This window comes from Nicotiana sylvestris, chromosome 5 (genome assembly GCF_000393655.2).
Source record: "Nicotiana sylvestris chromosome 5, ASM39365v2, whole genome shotgun sequence".
Taxonomy (NCBI): domain Eukaryota; kingdom Viridiplantae; phylum Streptophyta; class Magnoliopsida; order Solanales; family Solanaceae; genus Nicotiana; species Nicotiana sylvestris.
In genome coordinates this window covers 114,614,099-114,637,307 of record NC_091061.1, presented here as the reverse complement: position 1 = coordinate 114,637,307, position 23,209 = coordinate 114,614,099, and the positions used below count along the sequence as shown (strand labels likewise).

The following is a 23,209-nucleotide window of genomic DNA, read 5'->3' as shown; positions in this document are numbered from 1 at the left end:
GTACCATAAGGCAACAGTGAGTTAAGAAATGAACAAATAAGAGAGGTTTGTTGGTGAAAACCCGTCAAGGCACTACAAGTCGAATGAGGCTCGTGACTTTGCAGAGAGATGGGATTATGGAAAAATCCCGGTTTCGAAGTATGAAGAAGGGGCACAAAATGAAATATGATTAGGTGAATGGTCTGGGTTGATTAATCCGAAATGCATGTCATGATCATTGGTGTCAGCTGCTTCGCTCAGATAAGTCTTTTTCCCTTTCTTCCTCAAACAGTCATCCTGTTTCAAATTTTCTTCTTTATTCCTAACTCTCGAAGTCACTTCATTTCATTTTCTTTTGGGTCTACTTCTTAAAGTCTTTTCCAATGTTAGCCTTGTTAAGCAAGCAAGAAAGGATTTCAAAGCTTATTACCTACTTTCAAATTGCACAAAGCAAAGTGCGGCCAAAGTATACCAGAAATAGATGCAAAATGGAAAATAAAGTGTTAGTGGAAGTTCAAGTGGTCAAGTGGTTTTGTGAACTTTGAGTAAATACAGAGGTTCAAATTAGAAGGACAGAAATGTAAAACAGCAGGATGAGTGCGGGGCACTCGGGTCATTTAGGGTCCTGCGGTTGAGGTTCAATCAGAAGGTCAAACAATTCTTTGCCAGTCCAAGGCAGCTAATCAGAATAAAGCATGGCAGTGAAAAGGCCACCTTCAGCAAGCCGCAAACTAACCACCACATTTTCAAACTGATAAGATTTTCTTTGATTGAAATAAGGGCAGGAAATTTCGTTTGTTCCGGGGAACCCTCCGTGAGGAAAGCATGTGCCAAACAGGTTCGGCCGTAAATTCTCAGGACCCTCCTGGATAATGGGATTTAATTTAAACTTTTCAGGACCCTCCTGGATAATGGGATTTAATTTAAAGTTCTCGGACCCTCCTGGATAATGGGATTTAGTTAAGTTTTTAAGACCTTCATAGATAATAAGTTTTAGCGTAAGTTTTACCTAATAGAATTTAGCTTTGAAGTTTTCACTCTTAAGATGAGATTTAATTTTAAATTTTCAGGGCCCTCCTAGATAATGGGATTTAGCTTTTAAATTTTTAGAGCTCTTTTGGGTAACATGATTCGATTAAAACTCACAGATGTTCCCAGTACCAAACTGGAGCAGAAAAGTTTCTTTTATTTTATTTGTTTTGTTGTAATGACAGGCGTCCACCTGGAAAACAAGGGAATACGTTTCAAGTTTAGGCATTAGGCACCCACCTGGAAAATGAGGGAATACATTTCAAGTTTTGGCATTAGGCACCCACCTGAAAAACAAGGGAATACATTTCAAGTTTTGGCATCAGGCGCCTACATGGAAAATAAGGGAATTCATTTCAAGTTTCGATATCAGGCGCCCACCTGGAAAATAAGGGAATACATTTCAAGTTTCGGCATCAGGCGCCCACCTAGAAAGCAAGGGAATTCATCTCAAGGTTTAAGCATCAGGTGCCCACTTGGAAAACAAAGGAATTCAGTTCAAGTTTTGGCATCAGGCGTCCACTTGGATAACAAGGGAATACATTTCAAGTTTTGGAATCAGGCGCCTACCTGGAGAACAAGGGAATTCAGTTCAAGTTTTGGCATCAGGCACCCACCTGGAAAACAAGGGAATACATTTCAAATTTTGGCATCAGGCGCCCACCTAGAAAACAAGGGAATACATTTTAAGTTTAGCTTCAGGCGCCCACCTGGAAAACAAGGGAATACATTTCGAGTTTAAGCATCAAGCGTTCACCTAGAAAATAAGGGAATACATTTCAAGTTTTGGCATTAGGTGCCCACCTGGAAAACAAGGAAATCCATTCCGAGTTTAAGCATCAGCGCCCACCTGGAAAATAGGGGAATCTATTTCGAGTTTAAGCATCAGGTGCCCACCTGGAAAACAAGGGAATTCATTTCGAGTTTAAGCATCAGGAGCCCACCTAGAAAATAAGGGAATTCATTTCAGAATTCAATTCGAGTTAGCACTAACAGAAGCTCGCCTGAAGAGTGTGAGTCAACAGTTCAAGATGCACGTCAGAACTCCAGAAGTTTCAAGATCAAGTTTGAAGATATATAGATAGGAATCTTGTAACTAATAGATAATAGATTAGCCTAGCTTCTTCTCATTTTTCGTTTCGGTATAAGAAGGAGTTCAGCAAGCAGTAGCAGCGGCAGCAGCAGTGAAATCACAACTTTTCGGTAGTCCCAGCTACCAAAACTTCCAGAACTACACTGACATGATTCTTTTGAGCCAAGGATATGTAGGCAACCTCGGAAGCAATGTTCAGTCAGATCTTTCAAAAATGCTTCCCACGGAGTATCCAAGCGGGTAAAAATCGCTCGTATTCGCTCACTTTATCTTTGCTCGAAAACTCTTCATGTTTCTGAGCAAAGAGGAGCAGCTGTGAATACGTGATTTTTCCCCTATGTGAAATACTCGTACAAATTAAAGAAATGGATTTTTTCCAAATTGTTTGCAATTTTATAGGATTTTGTTAATTATTTACTTTTTTGTGCACGTCTAATTCTGTTAAAATCATGCAAAAAATGACAAAAATATCATGCATTGCATTTAGATTTCGTGTTCATATTTTAAGGTTAATTAGTTAATTAATTACTTTATTAAAATAAAAATCACAAAAATATCATTCATTTACATTTTTTTACCTTTAAATGCTAGAATAGTATCTTTCTCTTCATTAATTTAGGATTAACTAGTTTTTGTAAATACTATAATTAGATAATTAGCTTAATTTTATAAATTAGATTAATTTAGGACTCAATTTAGGTTTTTAATTAATTAAAAAGAAGAAGAAAACAAATAAAAGAAAATAGAAAAATGTTTGGCCTTGTTTATTCAAAATTGGGTCAATCCTTAATTTGGCCCCAATTAATTAACCCAAATACAACCCGTCCAAACCCAGCCCAATCCCCTAATATCCCCGGTCCAGTCCCCTTAGTTCCAAACGATGCCCTTTTTTTGGGTTGTAATCTCAGCCATTGATCACTATGAATCTAACGGCTGGAAACTGGTCGTTTGTTTTGTATAATACTGTCTGAACTCATACCCCACCCCCCACAGAACCCCCCTCATTTCACTCTCTATCTCTAAACCCAACGAAACCCTAGCCGCCCATTATCCCCTCGCCGGCTCCGCCTTTTCCGTCGTCCGAAAATCGCCCTACGATGGTGGATCTTCACCAAATCGCTCCAAGTTCACACCCCGTAATCTTGATGCCCTCCCAAACACTATCCCACTATCCATTTCCCCAAAATTACCACCCAAATCCATCAATTTTAGATCTGAAAATCAGACCCAAACTCTAGTTCACCCAAACATCGCCAAACTCACAACCTACAACCCCTTTCTTCCCTCGCCACTAATCATCAAATATCTCCCGTCAAAAACCCATACAACTCCGCGAATTTTGGATCTAAGAACACTAGGTCATGCATATCCTTTCCTCGTTGCTCTTTTCTTAATTGATAGGGTTGAGATTCACCCCAAATGGTTGTTCTTGACAAGAATAACCATTTGGGGTCGATTTTAAGCGGTATCGAAGCTAAACGCGAGGTCCATTTTGTTCTTCTCCGTGTCTTATTAGGTACTTCCCTCTGTTTGTTATCTTGTTTTTTTATCTTATGTTATTTTTTGTTTGTGCTGATTCTCACCCATGAAAACAAAAGAAAACAAAAAATGTGTTGTTAAGGTTTTATTCATCTATGTCTTCTCTAGTTTTTGTTAATTAAGCAGTAATATTAACTAAATCACAATTTTTAGGGTAGATTCCTTATGCTGTCTATTCTTTCTTTTTCTTGTTCTTTTTCATTCTGGTGTTTAATTGCATATTTTAGGTTGTTTAAGATATTTTGTGTTATTGTTATCCGTTTGATTTGAATGCTCCATGTCAGTGTATCCTTCATTGTTTGTCTCTTAGACTCAATTTGATTTGTATAACATTTTGTTGTGACTTGGGTAGATTGTCATTAGCCGTTTGAATTAGATTTCTGGTGTTTCACATCAGAGATTCACCGTGAAATTAGTTCATTCTAGGTTTATTTTTTTTAAATGTTCAGATGTTCAAAATTCAGTCATTGTCTAGTTTGGTTTTTTGATTTACATTGACATGTTCCTTTGTATTTGCCATAATTTGTAAGTCATTAAGAGCTTGTAGGAGTTAATTGAACAATAAAGAAATCTTAAGGGGTTTGTTAGAAGGGTGGGTAAGTATGAAATAGGATAAGACCAGGTGGAAAGGTTCTAGAATAGGGGCAGCTGGCCTTATTTGGTTAGCACAAAATGCTGAAGCCAATGAGGGGCTGGCAGCTGTCCAAATTCTATTAAAAGGATGCCATGTGGCTGAAGGGAATAATTCCCTTATCCTTTTCAGCACATGACACTCTTTAAATATATATATAGAACCCTTCTTCACTGATTGGAAGAGATTTTTCAGACCCTAAAAAAGACTCAAAAGTTTTCTGCACTGTTGGATTGGGAGTGAGTTTATTTCCTTATGATTTTTCTTTAGTAAGAATTTAGAAAAACCTCTGCTGGATTTCTAGTTTTCTGGGTTGAATATGGACTAAATCGAAGCTGTGTATTATTGTTATTTTCTATCATCCTCACTCGTTTGCTTTGTTGAAATCCTTACTCCACTTTACTTTATTCTTGATATCCAGGTACTTCTTGGGACTATGTTGTCCACTGAAGTGCAAGCATGCCTTTTCCTTTGAAATATGTATTCGTAATGTGAATTTTAATGGTTGAAATATTGAGTTTTAGTTCTTTTACATGCGTTTCTCCTGAGTTACCTAGCTTCTTGTTAGTTTAGTTTTTCCTCAGTTTTGTTTTAATTGTTTTGGGATCTGTTTGATGGGCATTAGTTTAGTCGGAGAATTTCATATATGAAGGTTTAAATTAGTTCATCTTTTCATGAATTGTTCATAGTTTCAAGTTAGTAGACAACTCTTGTAGCTCATTTGTGTTAAAGAATGTTGACTCGGGTATCATGCATGTTCGAAAGGCACTGTCTGGCTGCTGAACACACTCAGCTTAATTGTTTAATCTCATCATTGCTAGAGTAGTTTGTGTATTTAAACTAGTATGGTTAATGAGTAGTTTAAAATCCATGTCCATACTGTTATTACTAATAGCAGGTCAGTAAAGTAAAGTTTATAATTTGGGCGTTTATGTACCTTGATGTTCAGAATTTCTGTATTGTTTTGTCATAGGTGAATTAGAGGGAGACGAGCCTCATTAGGGCCTTAATATTGAAGCATTTGTGTATTTAAGTTCAAGTTAATTCATGAATAAGTTTAGGATTCAATCCTTTATTGTTAGTGCTAATGGTGGTGATGAATTAAGACTCATAAGGTGCTTGTTCAAACATTTTGATTTTTTTAGAATTCGTGTAGTGTTTGCTATATGGGTCTAAGCTTTAGAGGGCTTTAATACTGAAGGCTCTTCTTCGTTAGAGGCGATTGGGCCTAAGCATATGAGGTAGTCTGCCTAGAACTAGGTTCAATGTGTGTTGTTCTTGTTTCCTTTCGCTTTTTGGGCTTAATTCCGAGCCAAGTTATATTCAACAATTTTAATTCGTTAAGTTCTTATGTTTGGTATAATAGAAATGGTTTTTCTAATACTGGAGGTTTGACCATAGAAGGTTGGACCTGGTACTTGGCCATTCGAAACTATTGTGGCCTCCTGCCTTTGTCCTCATCCCTGGGCTCGATTTCGAGCCCTGTTTTTCTTGTTTTTCTTTTGAAAGATCTTTATATGATATTAGGCTTACTGTTGACCCAGAATTCTTTTAAATAATTAAATACCCAGTATATTATCCAATGCATACTTATAATTAGTAGTTTCAGATTGAACTTTAATTTAGATTAAACCTAAGCATCCATAATTCACTTTAGTCGAGTACAAATCTTTTTATATAAATTGAGGCGTGCCATTCAAAAATGAATCCCAATCCATGCCCCTCATATTAATGCAAAAATTAGTATGGAAAAGACTTGGAATATTTATAACTAGTGTAGAAAATACTTTGAACATTCATAGTTTGCTTTAGGCGCGTTTATAATAAAATTATCATAGCTACGGGTACGGTTCCCGTGACGTAGTTATGGTACATAATTTCCAAATCCGGAGGTACATTTGTGTGACTCGGCCATAACAACTAATAATATTAATAATTTAAACTGTTGTAAATTGTGGGTACGGTTCCCGTGATACGATTCGCAATGTGTACCAAACAAACAAGTGTACAATAATCGTAACTTGTTCCAGAATAATTTCATAAATAATTAAAAGTGGTCAAAGGTTAAAAATTCACAATAGGTATAAAATATGTAATTAATCAAATAATTAGGCCAAATATAATAGTTGAGCGACCATCCTAAAACCACGGAACCCGGGAATGCCTAACACCTTCTCCCGGGTTAACAGAATTCCTTACCCGGATTTCTGTGTTCGCAGACCATAAATAAGAGTCAAACTTCCTCGATTCGGGATTTTAAACTGGTGACTTGGAATACCATAAATTATCTCAAGTGACGACTCTGAATTTGAATAAATAATCCCGTTTCAATTATTGTCACTTTAATTGAAAAAACTCTCATATACCCCCTCAGGGTAGAAAAAGGAGGTGTGACACCTAAGACCTTCAAAGAGGCTGTTTCTTATCCTAAATAGGTGCAAGCAATGAAGCAGGAAGTTGCAGCACTTGAAGACAATAACACTTGGACGATTGTAGACTTGCCATGTGGCAAGACTCCCATTGGATGCAAATAGATATTCAAAGTTAAATATAGAGCTTCAGGAGAGGTTGAAAGATACAAAGCCAGGCTAGTGACCAAAGGATACAATCAGAGAGAGGGTCTAGATTACACTAAGACCTTCTCCCATGTGGCTAAGATGGTGACTGTTAGGTCCATCATTGATTTGGCTACCTCTAAATACTGGTTGATCTACCAAATAGATGTCCACAATGCATTCCTCTATTGTGATCCCCTTGAGGAGGTGTACATGCATATTCCTGAAGGTTTTTGCAGACATGGGGAGAAAAAGAAGGTCTGCAAATTGCTCAAATCACTGTATGGCCTTAAGCAAGCCCCAAGGCAGTGGAACATGAAACTAACTAAAGCCCTGGTGAAGATGGGATTCAGGCAGAGTCACTTTGACTATTCTCTGTTCACTAAAAGAACAAATAATGACATTTTGGTTGTCCCTAGTGTATGTAGATGATTTACTCATCATTGGTACCAATCCCAATCAACTAAATGAGACAAGAAGTGATCTGCAGGCCAGCTTCAATATGAAAGATCTTGGTGAGTTGAAGTTCTTCCTGGAGATTGAATTTTCCAGGTCTAAGGAAGGCATAGTGATGAATAAAGTTGCCATGGAATTAATCTCTGAATCTGGCTTAGGTGGAGCAAAACCTGCTGGAACACCACTTGAAATGAATCAGAAACTAACTTCAGCAGAGTATGACAACGAGATGAAAACCAATGCTGAAGATGAGATGTTAAGACACCCTAGTGGCTTTCAAAGGTTAGTTGGAAGACTACTATATCTCACCGTGACCAGACCTGACCTATCCTTTGCAGTGCAAGTTCTTAGTCAATTCATTCATTGTCCAAAGGTGTCACACATGGAAGTTGCCCTTAGAGTGGTGAGGTACATCAAAGTTGAACCTGGACTTGGCCTGCTTATGGCTGCTGACAACACAAATAAACTTACAGCATTTTGTGACTCAAACTGGGGAGCTTGCCTACAAACAAGAAGATCAGTCACTGGCTAATTAGTCATGTTTGGGAATGCCATTGTATCATGGAAGTCTAAGAAACAGGACACTGTCTCTAGGAGCTCAGCAAAAGCTAAATTCAGAAGCATGGCCACATGTGCAGCTAAAGTGACCTGGTTGATAGGGCTATTTGAAGAACTTGGTGCGAAGCTAGAACTACGTGTTGATCTCTTATGTGACAATAAGGCAACTATTTAGATTGTTTCCAACCCAATCTTTCACGAGAGGACTAAACATATAGACATAGACTGTCATTTTGTGAGGGGAAAAATCCTACAAGGAGTTATGAGAACTGAGCATGTACCTACCAAAGAGTTACTAGCTGATATATTAACTAAAAACTTGGGTAAGGTGCAACATGATTACCTATCGGAGAACCTTGGGCTGAAGAACTTGTTCAAGACATCAGCTTGAGGGGAAGTTTAGAAGAGTGGTGAGCTAGTGCAAGTTGTGGCAGTAGAATACTGTTATATTAAGTTGTATTATTTGTATAGTCAGTTAGTTAGGTTGTTAACACTGTAGAAAGGCGGTTAACTCTACTGTAGGTGTTAGTGTATAAATAGCTCTTGTATAGATGCATTTCATTTTTAGAATAAGACAATGGAAGTTCTTCAGTTCTCTCAGAATTTCTCTCTCTAAACTTCTCTCGTCTTCTTCCCCATTCATCCTCACAACTGAAGCTTCCAACTATGGATGTTATCATGCATCTCCATATCCTCCATATAATTTCCTCCTATTATCAATTTCCCTATCGATTAATAAACCAATTATATATGTCTCACTAACAGTCCCATCTTCTCCCTATAAAGCCAATCCTCACACGCAATATCTCTTCTATCTTCAATTCTTTTTTTTAAAACTAAAAACACCTTTTAACAAGAAGGAAGGGGAGAAAAAAAAAATAAGAGATTGGGAACGGGAAGAAGAGGAGGAGCGCAGGAATGACATAGCATAGGGAATGAAGGACAGAGGGAATTGGGTGGGTGGGCGGGGTGGAGAAAGGGGGAGAAGGGACGAGTTTGATTTGTTTATATTTGCTTTTTCTTTTTATTCTTTTAGTTATTATTTATAATTATTTTTATTTTCAGTATTTTTTTAATCAAAGATTTTTTTATCAACGCGCCTTTTAAGCTTGATTTGCATGTACCTTTGCCACAAAGATAAAGCATAGGCAACGGTCAAAGGTGTTTATTGATATTTATTTTATTGAGTTGAGGTGTTTAAATAGGAAAGTTCTAAGTTTACCGCATTGACAAACAAGTATAAGTTTAGGCGGCCCAGAGGCCATTTTGCCTTTATTAAAAGAACGAAAAATGCCTAAAAATGCCACTCAACTTTCAGAAATGGCCTATCGATGCCATCCGTTAAAAATTTGCTATTTCCATGCCATTGTCGTTAAAGAAATGGCCTATCTATGCCATTATTTGACTAACGGATGGAATTTATTTTTAAATTTTTTTATAAGACTTGAATTTCCACGTGTCTTGTTATTATTTATCTGAATTAACCCCTGCCCCACTTAATTCTAACCTTGGTTAGATCCATCTACCCATACCCAAACCTAACCCGGTTAAAACAAAACAAATTCCTAACCCAAATCTAACCCTTCATACCAAATCCCCACCCTCCAGTCGTCTCTTTCATAAAAAAACCCCATTTCTCAAAATTCCCTCTTTAGTCTTACTAGGTTTCGAAAGGAAGCAAAGCTATTGTCGAAGGTGGCTTCAAAATTTGATTTTGTTGGAAGATTAATGTAATTATCAAGGTTAGTAGATCCAAAAACTTATTTAATTTGGTGGCTGGGGTTTAATAGGGTGCGTGTAAATTCAGTTCATGTGGGGTTTGTTGTGCATGTGGGGTTACATGTTTTTGTCTTTTATTTGGGGATGTCTTTCAAATGTTGTGCATGTGGGGTTTAATTTTATATTTTTGTTCTTTCTATGCCGGTCCCCCCAAAAAATTGTCTTTCTAGGATTTTGCTATTCTTGTATTTTTAATTGCCGAAATATGTAATTCTGATTTATTCCCTCAATTTTCTATTTTGTTTTCCTTTTGCATGTGAACTTCATTGAAGCATGACTGACACAGTTGACGTGTATTTCAACTATGGGGGTGAATGGGTAATTTCTCCAGAAGTATTGTATAATAAGAGGCTGGTCCATATGTGAAATAGGTTTGACCCAGATTTGTTGTCTTATAAAGATTTATGTGAGAGTTCACAAAAGAGTTAGGGTTTATTGAAGTGAAACAACTTTTAGTTGTTGGGCCGTCGGGTAGGTTCTATATAATTGATGGAGATGATGGTATCAGGGCATTACAGTCTTTTATTACAGGTTCTATATATAACTTCAAAATCATAAACTTGTTTGTTGTAGATGAGTTAGAGTCGATTGTCCATACTCAAAGTATTCTGCACCATACTGAAACATTCCATGTAGATGTTGAAGCAGTATCTGAAAATGAGCATGTTATTGGGAACTATGATTTTGATATTGATGCTCCATCTGATGTTGAATATGATTCTGAAGGACTTGAGGTTATTAGCAAACAAAGGAGGAGGGTAGTGAGTGATAGGTTGAAGAACTTTAAGGATTTGGATAAGGGCATGACATTTAAAGATATTGTGGAAGCTAGAAGGGTAGTGAACTATTATGCAATTGCTAATGGATATGGCTTGAAGATTGAAAAAAACATATCCTACTAGAGCTAGATATATTTGTGATGTTGGATGCCCTTTTAGATGTTCTATCTCAAGGGCTAAAAAGACTAATGAGTTTAGTATAACATAATTGTAATCCTTGTTATAAAATCCAAGGGTTGATGCAAAGATATTAGCACAATACTTTAAGAATAAACTACAAAGCAATCCCAAGTATACTATTAAAGATATGAGAGGGGAATTAGAGAATGATTTTAAGCTAAATGTGACAAGATCTAAGCTTAAAAGGGCTAAGGTGATGATCCTTGAGAAGTTAGATGGGAGTTTCAAGGATGAATATAACAAGCTTGAAGCCTATGGTCAAGAACTAAGACTATCTAATCCTGGGAGTGATGTTGCAATCAACATATCAAAGGATGCTTTGAAAGAAGGAAAAAAGAGGTTCTTGAGATTGTACATATATTTCCAAGCTTTGAAGCTAGGCTTCAAAAGTGGACTGAGACCACTTATTGGTTTGGATGGTACTTTCTTGAAGGCAAAATTCAAGGGTCAGCTATTGGTGGCAATGGTACAGGATTCTATGAATCAGTTCTATCCACTTGCTTGGGCAGTGGTTGACAAGGAAACAAGCAGGACCTGGAGTTGGTTTGTTGATCTTTTGAAGAGGTCTTTGGACCTAAATAATGGGGCTGGAGTGACATTTATATCAGACATGCAAAAGGTACCATACTCTTATTTCAATTCTGTTTTTGCTTCTGTTTTTTCTTATGTTCTCATCAGCCATCACAGGGGTTATTAGATGCTGTGAGCACTGTACTACTTGATGCTCATCACAGGTATTGTGCTAGACACATTGAAGCCAACTGGTTAAAAAAATGGAGGAGTGGGGAAATGAGGAAGTTGATATGGTGGTGTGCTTGAAGTACTTATGAAGAAGAGTTTAAAGATCAGTTGTTGAGGCTTGGGGGATGTCAGAGGATGTTGCTAGGGACTTGATCAACTATCCACCAAAAGCATGGTGTAGAGCCTACTTTGATACACAATGTAAAAATCTAATGGTGGATAACAATTTTACTAAGTCCTTCAATGCATGAATTCTAGATGCCAGACATATGCCAATTATCAAGATGTTGGAGAACATAATGATCAAGGTAATGGAAAGGCTTGCAGACTATGAAGGCAAAGCTATGAGCTGGACTGACAATTTCAGTCCACTATATATGAAACTATACCATGACTATAGGGAAATATCACATGTTTGCACTTTGAACTTTAATGGAGACAATGGCTATGAAATAATAGAAGGTAAAGACAAACATACAGTGAATCTTGAGAAGAAGAGATGTACCTGTAGGTTGTGGAATTTATCTGGAATACCTTGTCCCCATGCTATTAAGGCATTGATGCATGAGAAGATTGAACCAGTGACACAAATACACTGGTGGTATAGTAAGGAGGCTTACTTGCTAACATACAAGTACAAAATTCAGCCTGTTAGAGGGGTGCAATTCTAGAAAGTTCTGCCTAGTCAGGCCATGGAGCCACCTGAAATTGTCAAGATGGTTGGAAGACCCAAAGTAAAGAGGAATAGGGTTGCAGATGAAGCTTTGAAGAGGAAAGGTGAGTGGAGTAGTTCAAGGAAGGGAATTATAATGACATGCAGACAATGTGGTGATGAAAATCATAATGCAAGAGGATGTTACAAGGTAAAGCTTTATATTTATTGTAGTTTATGAAATAATTACAGTTTTTGTTGATTATTTACTAACTATTGTCTTTGGTTGGCAGGGTAGCGGGGCTAGACTTGGTTCAAACAAAGGAAAAGTTGTGGACACAACCCTCACAGTGACATCTTCAGAAGATGAAACACAAGAGTTTGATGAAGCATTCTTTGAAACTGAAGTGGGAACACAACAGTCACAACAGTCAGTATTTAACACTCAAGCTGGAACACAAGAGTTCAACAGTTATGGACCTGATGTTGGAGATGATGAAGACCCAACAATTAGGCCAATGGTTATATCTGAAACTGACACAAGACTAGCCATGAGGAAGATACAGATGATTGCAACTGGTACAAGAAGGATCCAGTTTACTGGAGATGAAACAAGTGTAGCAACACCAACAAACCTGCCTTATTCACCCACAAAGGCTACTTGGAATGGAAAACCAGCAATTACTTCAAGCCAACTTCAAGCAGAAGTTAGAAAAAAGAAGTACAAAATGAAGGCAATGAAGGGCCAATGAGAACCAGCAGATTGATTGAAAGCTAGTTTACTATTTTTTGTAATTAGCACTAGCAGCTAGACTGTTTAAAGTATTATTTTTTGTAATTAGCACTAGCAGCTAGAGTGTTTAAAGTACTGCTTTTTATAATTAGCACTAGCAGCTAACCTACTATTTTTTGTAATGTTTAGCTAAGCAAAATATTGTGTGAATACAGTTTGACACTGCTGAATGTGCAGTTTTTATGTCCAGGTTTTGCAGTGTTGTTTAGTTTCAGTTATGTGCAGTTACTGCAGTGTTCAGCTTCAATTCTGTGCAATTTTATGTTCAGTTTTGCAGTGTTATATGGCATCAATTATGTGTACTTTTAATGTCCAGTTATTGTTTCCATGTTTGAAAAGGATAAGAGCAAATTCACAAGCCTATTTATCTCATGCCATCCAAATAGTCCTAATTCATAAAATGTTCAGCAAGCCTATCAACTTCAAAACTGCACAATGATTGTGCATTAGCTTTACCAAGTCTAGCTATTACAAGTTCACAATATAGACTATTACATGATTCGGGAAGATTGGAAACATGTCCAAATTACATAGAACAAACATATACCTAACAAAAGACCAAACTTTTGAAATTCTAAGCAATGATCATTACATAGATCATTTGGTAGCTCATGCTGCCATGAACACAATAATGCAAACGAACAACCTAATCAAGAAAATCAACTGTCGGAATACTTTTCCCCTCAACTCCATAATCTTCAAGTTATCCTCAATAGCAGATGCTTCAAGTGCATCCAATCTTTCCCTCAACTCTGTTATCGTTGCAACATCAATAACACCAGAAGCTTCTAAATCATCTATCTTCTTCAACAACCTATTTCTTTCAATTTCAAAAGCTTCCAATTTTCTCTTTTGACTGCTAATGACGATTACAGCTCGCGGGGGAAATTAAACATCGTCTCATTCCCAATACCCACAACCTTGTTTCTGCCAAGTAATTATACAATAAAATCCCCGATTATGTTCCGATAAAAATAAAACATTACACAAAAAATGCCGAATTGCATTATGTAAATTATACTTACTTCAGGCAATGGACACTTGTAAAAACGTCTCCCACAGTTCATAGGAGTTGTCGCCGTAAAATGATGCGCTACAAATCCACAACGACACTTCCTCTTTGAGTCAATTGAGTTGCTTGACCCATCCGACATTTTTGAAGCCACCTTTGACAATAGCTTTGCTTCCGTTCGAAAACCTAGTAAGACTAAAGAGGGAATTTTGAGAAATGGGGTTTTTTTTTATGAAAGAGACGACTGGAGAGTGAGGATTTGGTATGAAGGATTAGGTTTGGGTTAGGGATTTGTTTTGTTTTAACCGGTTTGGGTTTGGGTATGGGTAGATGGATCTAACCAAGGTTAGAATTGGGGCATGGGTTAATTCGGACAAATAATAACAGGACACGTGAAAATTCAAGTCTTATAAAAAACTTTTAAAAACAAATTCCATCTGTTAGTCAAATAATGGCATAGATAGGCCATTTCTTTAACGGTAATGGCATGGAAATAGCAAATTTTTAACGGATGGCATCGATAAGTCATTTCTGAAAGTTGAATGGTATTTTTAGGCCTTTTCCGTTAAAAGAAAAAAGATTGGTAGTCCTCAATTTTTATTTTTATAATAATTTTCATCCTTTTAAAATAAAGAAGAAATAACCGTCTTATTATTTTTTTCTTACTCCCTCCGTTTCAATTTATGTGAACTCATTTGACTGTGCACGAAGTTATTGCTGTTTCTTGTTCATCAGGCGATCTGAGGTAGTCCTGCAGGCGTCCGCAGGCCTTGGCGTCTCCTTCTATCTACTATTCTTGTTTCTTTCATGTATTTTCAGAGACAGTGTTGTATTTATTTCTTTCAGACCTTTATTTGTAGTACTCCTAGACAGTTTGTGAAGTTGTGACACCAGTCTTGGGTAGATTTGTTATGGATTGGTATTAGCAGTATTATTAAATCTTTACAATGCAGTCTTCCGCTTATTCAATTATGTTGTTATCTAATTGTTGGCTCTTAACCGTTATCGGATTAAAAATGGAAATAAGGTAGATAGTTCAATTGGTTGACTTGCCTAGCTTTCACTAGTAGGCGCCATCACGACTTTCGAGGGTGGAAAATCCGGGTCGTGACAAGTTGGTATCAATAGAGAGAATACTTCTGAACTTGTGGTGTAAAATGAAGCATATATATTTTATGTGACTATAAATCATTGCATAAAGGTAAATTATTTTCAAATAGGGAAAAAAATCATTCTTTTTGGCACGGACCAAAAAGGAAATAGTTTAGATAAATTGAAACGGAGTAAGTATTTATTAGAGCAATTTCAGTCAAAGGCGAACGTATGGTGATGTTCAACGATGCTGAAATTGAAGCCATTGATATATTTCCCATCCGCTAGGCCACATACTGTGGTCACAGAAGCTTCAACTGTTCCTCTCCAACTCGCCGGATCTCCGGTTGCCGACAAAAATTCCGGGTTCTTTCCGGTGAATTCACGCAAAGAATCTCCTCATAAAATATTTCCCAATTGCCGTCGCTTAATCCACCGTTCTCGTTCTGTATCAATGGAATCTGCCGGTGTTAATACGACGACGTCGCCGTCCGTCGTGAAGCTGAAAGTTATAGAAGCAACGCCAGAGAGTTTTAAAGAGTTTGGTCAAGTAATTGAGGCGTCCCTTGATGGAGAAGAATTTGGACCTCGTGATGCTCAGCTTGACTTGAGCCGTGGCATTCCCAGGTCAGGATTCTTCTTTATTTAGCTCAGATAACATTTTCTTGTATAAATTGATGCTCTTCTGAATAAAAACTGCTGTTGCTATGACGAATTAGTGTAAGATCAGCTTCAATTGAACTCATTTTCATACAAATAAGATTAGAAAACCGAACTATGTAGCCTAGGAATAGCAAAAAAATGAATCTTGGCTGTTTGTATTTATTGATAACCAAAAAATTCCCGAGGGTTAGTGAGCATGATCTGAAACTTTATAGATAATGGGCGTGCACCTTTAACCTTCTCCACTGAATACCACACTTTTGTCTATGGCATATTCAAACCCCTGATCAGGGGCGGCTCTAGCATGCTGATTACTGAGTTCGGCTGACCCAGTAACTTTGGTCTAGGCCCTGTATTTGTCTGAAGAAATTTATTAAAATGTACAAATTATAAAGTTAGAATCCAGTAACTTAAAAAGACTAGAATTCTGAACTCATATCTTCAAATCCTAGCTCCGCCTCTGCCCCTGATGTGTGCCTAACCCACATATCACGAACTAATAGTTTTTCTTTTTTAATTTATCCAAATATCATTTGTTGGATTAGTAACGGAGATAATTAAGTGCATTGAGCTGTGTACTTGGTGTTTTCTGTCAGGTTTTACATTATGCAGCTTAAAGATAGGTCGCTTGGGTTTTCTAATATAACACATCATGCGAACGTGACACAATGTCTTGGATCTATTGGAGGCAATGTTTGGTATCTTGGAGTTGCTAAGCCATCTATTGTGGATCCAGCTGATATCAAGGGCGCCAGGGGTGCTGATATTGTGCAGTCACGTTGTGGGCACTTTTATGTGCCTCCTGCTGTTGATGAAGTGCAGGCTTTCAGAATTTCAGGTCCAAAGTTTATAAAGCTGAATCATGGTACATGGCATGCTGGGCCACTATTTACAGATGATAAAATGAACTTTTACAATCTGGAGCTGAACAATACTAATGTAAGGATCTTCTGTTTTCTACTTTTACAGTTGAATTGATCACATTTATGCATGTTGATTACATGCATCATGGAAATACTGTTTTAGACTAACCAGGGAATCACCCCCTTTCTTTTCTTGGTAACGTTAAGTATTGTTGTTTTGGTTCTTAATTTTTAAGCCTAGTTGCTTCTGTTGATAAAAAGAGTGATGATTCACCAGTTTGAAGCTTTAGTGAACCAAACTTTTGGAAAAGAAAATGCTCCAGAAGATGAAAACTTCTAACACAGGACCTCTATGAGAAACTTATATAAGCAAAATTGATATCTGGGAGGGCCGGAGCTCAGCATCTTTTTCCTCCCATTTCTCTGGGCAACATTTCACATCTATTGGGATGTGATGGAAAACTAAATTTGTGTTTATTCATGTCATTATTCTGATTCATACGTTACAATATCTTCTAACTACCATTATCATGTGTTGAAATGTTGTAGCTGTCTTATTTATAAGCTGTAAGTTGTTAGAGAATGATTTTCTTATTTATATTTTTGGTATGCAACATGCCCCTCCCCTTCCCATGGGGGCCAGATTCTTTTTCTTGGGTTAAGCACGTAATATTTGGTTGACAGATGATTGCGAGACTTGAACTCTCCATTTGTTATGTAAAGTGTTGAAATGTGTGAATCACCTTCTTAAACATATAGTAAGGGAGCACTTTCATTTGTGTATTATATGGCTGCAGCAATGTGTTTAGATCTCGTGCTGGGTTTAACAGTCATAAAGAGCCATTTAACACTAAAATAACCTGTGCAATATGTGAATGGGCACCATCAAGTTGAGGACAGACTAACATCGTCAAGGTGGTGCTGGCCTATAAAACCTCATTTGGTGAATAGTTGTTTTATATAAGCTATATGCAATGAATGCATCAGTTCTTTTGTGGATGTATTGATCTATTGTACATGTGCAGGTGGTTGATCACACAACACATGATTTCATCAAGAAAAATGGGGTGGTTTTCCTACTGGATGATTAGGAAAATTGCTAGCATTTCAAGCTTCGATGAGCAATAGGCTGGGGGGATAGTCATGCAGTTTAGAGAACTACCAATGTATCCCTTACATACGTAACATAAGTAAGGCCTGACTAGCACTGCTTTCTGGCTTTTGCTTGTGCTGTTAACAACTGTAGATAGCAGCACCGTTTACTCTACACTTGGCAACAAAACTATGCTCTTGTAATTGCTTTGTATTTGTAAATGCAGCTCAAGACAAAATCTTAATTTAGTTTCTCTATTTATCTTTCATTACTCTAAGAACTATATAAGAATAGTCGTCAACTCTGCATTGGTGAGCTTGCTTACAATGCATGTCCCAAGTCCAGATAAAAGTGGAGGTTGTGGAAGGTTGACCGTTATCACTAGTCAATTTAGGATGAATCATCATAGTACAAAGATATGAACAATGAGTATTCAAATAGTCCATACCATCTTGCTTGGGATCGAGCTTTAGTTGTTGTTGTTGTAAGCATTCTTCAGTCAAATAATTTTTTTAGTGTTTTAGTCATTATCATCTCCATTCTTTGCTGTTCTTAGGTTTTGGTATATGGGAACCAAGGACTTGTTTGACTAGAAAACAGCGATTTAAGAAGTGTTTGTTATAGATACCACTAGCAATTTGAACATGCTTTCTTGTTTTTTTTTATCCGTATTAAATATGGATCGGGTCGCATAATTGATCCGTTTTTTCATTATCCGTTTTCGACTCGAACCATATCCGACCCGACCCGCTCATTTGCCACTCCTAATCACCAATAACAGATATTGTTGGCGTCACTTGTCAGCCGGTTCAACTGCATTATACATTTCATCCCACGTCAGACCTATTGAAAGGAAGGCAAGGAATATAGTGCCATATATTTTTCAAAGTGAAACCTATTTGTCTACTAGGGTTCCAGATATTTATATATTGTAGGTAAATGCTTTACTAATACAGATACTCCACAGTAGAGCTCCGGATATGTATATAGGTGAAGGCGAATGCTTTACTAATACAGATACAACACATATACGACTGAGGACTCAGTGAGAACTCAGTACCTTAAAAACCGATGGTGTACTCCTTTCATTTTACGTGAACATGTTTGATTGAGCAAGAAATTCAATAAGAAAAAGAAATACTTTTAGAATTTATGATCTTAAACACGTTATAGTATTAGTATAGCTATAAAATTATGGTAGTAATGATAAAATGAAAAGTTTATAAATAAATTATTTTCAAATATTATTTTTTTGAAATAGACAAAACAAATAATGTGGCTAAATTGGAAGAAACAGGGGCTTAGGGGTGTCAATGGATCGATTCAGTCAGTTATTTTATAAAATTTGTACCATATTATTTTTTCGGTTATCTATTTTGTGTAACAAAAATTAGACTTTTTAAAATCGTCCAAATCATCTTGGTTTCTCTTTGGTATCGATACAGTTTGATTGTTTTTGGATATATTTTTCTAAAAAAAACATCATGTAAGAGTTTCTAGTAAAAGTTAGAACGCGATTAGAGGCGTACTTGCATATAGCTTTGGTAAAATTTTCTAGACATTTTTACTTTTTAAAAGATGATGAATTAATGGAACATGAAAGATGGACAGAAAAAATTTAGATCCATTCCACCATTCTACAGTTTACGGGGTAAAATTGATTTATAATAAATGGTCGAATTGTAGTATAACATGTGGAACTGAAGATAGGTAAAATTGTAAAAGTCAAGTCAAATAACGACCAATATCGGATACAACAAATTCAACCGACATCAGACAAATACCGAAGGGACCATGGTCAACGAGAGAAGATCGGGTATTTGCCATCGGATAATATTCAATGAGGGAATATTTTCTCACATTAAATGAGCAACCGTTGCAGAGAATATTTGCATTCATGGTCTGCCGTTACGTGCTCATCAATAACTCTTTTTATCACTTAAGATGAGCTTGATCCTAAGATCTTGTTTCCTACGTAAGGCTATAATAATAGGCTCAACAGCCATTGTAAGGGAGAAAATTCTTTGCAAACATATGCAGTACTTTACTTTTGCTCTCAATAAAACAAGTTTACGTATTTTTTATCATTGCTTTCACTTTTGTCCTCGGAGACATTGCGCTCAGAGTCAGGCTTGTTGTCTTCTTCAATTTCAATTGCTAAATCTCATCTTTAATCTTATTTTTTTATTATTTTTGGATCAAATTAGTTCATTTGTTTATAAACCACGTAACAAATTTAACTATAGCATTTTATGGATAAACAGTTTGGCGCTTACCGTCGGGCTTAGACAATTGCATAATTGCGTTGATCCTTACGTTTCTTACTAACTTGTTTGATTTTTTCCTAAGCAAGAAATCAGTAAAGGCAGCTAATGATGTCAACATCACACACAACGTTGAGGAACGCGAAGATTTGCCTCAACATGAATGTCACGACCCAATTCCCGAACCTGGTCGTGATGGCGCCTCTCATGAAGACAAGGCCATTCATTCAACCCAATTCATCCTTTTAAGACAATTAATTAACACAATTATAGTATAAACATGGTTTAATAATATCCAATAGCGGAAAGTATAGATAAAATACGGAAATCCAACCCAACTCAGCCCTAACCGGGGTGTCACAAGTCATGAGCTACTACAGAGTTTACTAAAATTCTACAAAGTATGGAATTAGGAACGACAACTGAAGATATCATAAATACAGAAGATAAGGGAGAAAACTGGTCTGCGAACGCCATGCAGCTACCTCGATAACTCCGATGAAAACTGAACAGCAGAAAACTCACTCTATGCCTCAGGAATACTTGTACCTGCACACATGGTGCAGGGAGTAATGTGAGTACTCCGACCCAGTGAGTAATAAATATAAATAATAACTGAAGGTAAGAAAACACGTTAAGGCACACAACACTTTATACAGAAGCAGTGAAATCATTTAAAATAACAATTCAGTGAAACATCATGTGAAATTTCTTTTAAACCAGTAAAAAAAGATAATTTGGCAGTAAAATGATGAGTAGAAATCTGCCTCTCGGGCTCAATATCAAAACAACAAGTAGAAATCTGCCCCTCGGGCTCAATATCAAAATTATAAGTAGAAATCAGCCCCTCGGGCTCAGTATCAAAATAATAAGTAGAAATCTGCCCCTCGGGCTCAGTATCTCAGAACAGTATCAGCCCTCGGGCTCAGTATCTCAGAACAGTATCAGCTCCTCAGGCTCAGAACAGTATGAAGCAACCAGTCAATGAAATAAGAGCACATAATTATTATGGCGGATAATGCAGATGAGGAATAAATGCATGAGTGCAATGCAATGCATATGACGGTACCCTTTAGTACCCACTGCAGCGTGGAGCCCGAGCTATCCATATTTATTTATCGTCGACGGCGCTCACTGGGGGGGTGTACAGACTCCGGGGGGCTCCTACAGCCCAAGCGCAATAACAAGCCATCTCGTGGCATCAATCAAGTCCTGGTCAGTCATTGTTACCTGACCAATTTATATCACACAGTGCCATTGTTACCACTGTTTCAAGTCACATCATACAGTGTCATTGTTACCACTGTTTCAAATCACTGCTGCGGCGCGCAGCCCGATCCATGCTCAGTCCAGAAATCATAATAAGCCCCTTGGGCATTTGTAAAACAGTAGTTCTCAGCCCGAAATATAATTTAGAAATTTCAAATCTTAGAAAGATGGCTGAGTTTGCAAAACAGTATTTAAAACCTTGGACTGAGATCAAATGATATGCATGTATGCGAAAACAGTGATGTCAATCCCTGAAGGATTCAAATAATTGGCAAGAAGCCCAAATGTAACAATTAAATCCAAGTAAGGATGATTTTCAATTTAGTTCAAGTAGAAAACACGGTAAAAACATCTCTCGGGACGGACTAAGTCACAATTCCCAATGGTTCTCTACCCCATGCCCATTATCCGGCGTGCAAGTCACCTCAATATAGCGTTATGATGTGAAATTCCGGGGTTTCAAACCCTCAGGATATCATTTACATCAATTACTCACCTCAAACCGGCTACTTCTTTAGCTCGCGACGTCTTTGCCCCTCGAATTGGCCTCCACGTGCGTCGAATCTCCCCAAAATCACAACGAATATGTCGCATTATGCTAAAGGGACAATACCCAATCGAAAGCAATCGAAAAATATCAAAATTCACGAATTTGACAAAACCCGAGCCCCGGGCCCACGTCTCAAAACTCAGAAATTTTTATACCAAAATGTTCTTCATCCTCTCACGAGCCCGTAAATATAAAGAACACAAAAATCGGAGCTCGTTTAACCCTCCAAATCGACCCTAGAAAATCTCAAAAGCACAAGCCCTAAAACCCCACTTTTCTACTGATTTTCATGTTCTAATTCACATATAATCTTGTATTTAACTTGGAAATAAGTAGAAACAACTCACCTTTGATGCTTGATAAAATCCCCCTTGAAATTCTCTCCAAAATCATCCAAGCCAAATGAAAGAAATGAAAGAAATAAGCCAAATCCGTGTTTAAAGAATCTGCCCATGCTTCGTCGAGTTGTACCTTGCACTTGTGTTATACAAGTTGTACATCTTGTTAAAATTTTTTCTTGTCGGATACCTTCTGTTTAAACACCCATAACGTCTTGTATAAATATCCAAATTACAAACGGTTTGAAGATTTAGAAACTAGACTCGAAGATATCTAATTTGATAGGTTGTACACCATATAACTCTTTATATATCCCGAGATATGAGCTTCTAAAGTCGGCTCCATGAAATCCGAAAATTCTGGAGAAACTGCTCCACCAATCATCTTCAATCAATCATAACTTTTTCTACAGATGTCTAAATTAATATTTCCTTAGCTTTTTGGAAACTAGACACGAAGGGATACAACTTTCGTTTCTGAATCATCTCAAAATTCCTTGTAGATAAAAAGATATAGGCCTCCGAAGTACGCTCCATGACTGCACATTTGCTGTCCAAAGACAGCTTAGCAGCAGAAATTGCAGCAGCTTTATCTTTTCTTTTTGGGTCCGAATTCCATTCCGTTAACCTTCCGAAATCCACCCGAGGCCCTCGGGACCTTAACCAATTATATCAGCATGTCCCACAATATCATTCAAACTTGTCCCAACCTTCGGAACACCCAAAATAACATCAAAACATCAAAACATCATCAGATTCAAGCCTATGAATCTCAAGAACTTCCAAATTCCATTTTTGATCAAAACCCCAACCAAACCACGTTTGAATGACCTCAAATTTTGCATACAAGTCCAAAATGACATAACGAAGCTACAACAACTCTCGGAATTCCATTCCGACCCTCGGATCAAAATCTCACCTATCAACCGGAATTCGCCAAAATATTAACTTTGCCAATTCAAGCTTAATTCTACACCGGTCATCACAAAAATATTCCGGACATACTCCTATGTCCCAAATCACCTAACAAAGCTATCCGAGCCATAAAATTTGCATTTCGATCCCTCTAACACATAAGTCAATATCCGGTTGAATTTTTCAACTTAAGCTTCCTTAAAAGAGACTAAGTGTCTCAAACCTTACCAAAACTAGTCCAAATGACTTCAAAGTTTGCACACAAGTCACATTCGACATTACGGACTTGCACCAACTTTCGGAATCGCATTCCGACCCCGCTATCAAAATTTCCACTTCCGATCGAATTTTCTCAAAAACCTTCAAATTTCTATATTTAGCCAAAT

The 23,209-nt window shown here is 37.2% G+C and overlaps 2 protein-coding genes across 2 annotated transcripts; both read left to right on the top strand.

The window, feature by feature from the left end:
• Positions 1-10,705: 10,705 nt before the first annotated feature.
• On the top strand, positions 10,706-11,990 carry LOC138869191 (uncharacterized). The gene is made up of 3 exons (XM_070146789.1): positions 10,706-11,197; positions 11,257-11,312; positions 11,585-11,990. Exons 1-3 carry the CDS (start codon positions 10,706-10,708, stop codon positions 11,988-11,990), a joined length of 954 nt encoding a protein of 317 aa, XP_070002890.1.
• A 3,085-nt stretch (positions 11,991-15,075) lies between these two features.
• Positions 15,076-17,753, top strand: LOC104238121 (uncharacterized). The gene is made up of 3 exons (XM_009792402.2): positions 15,076-15,495; positions 16,128-16,470; positions 17,420-17,753. Exons 1-3 carry the CDS (start codon positions 15,116-15,118, stop codon positions 17,483-17,485), a joined length of 789 nt encoding a protein of 262 aa, XP_009790704.1. The 5' UTR covers positions 15,076-15,115; the 3' UTR covers positions 17,486-17,753.
• Positions 17,754-23,209: the final 5,456 nt, after the last annotated feature.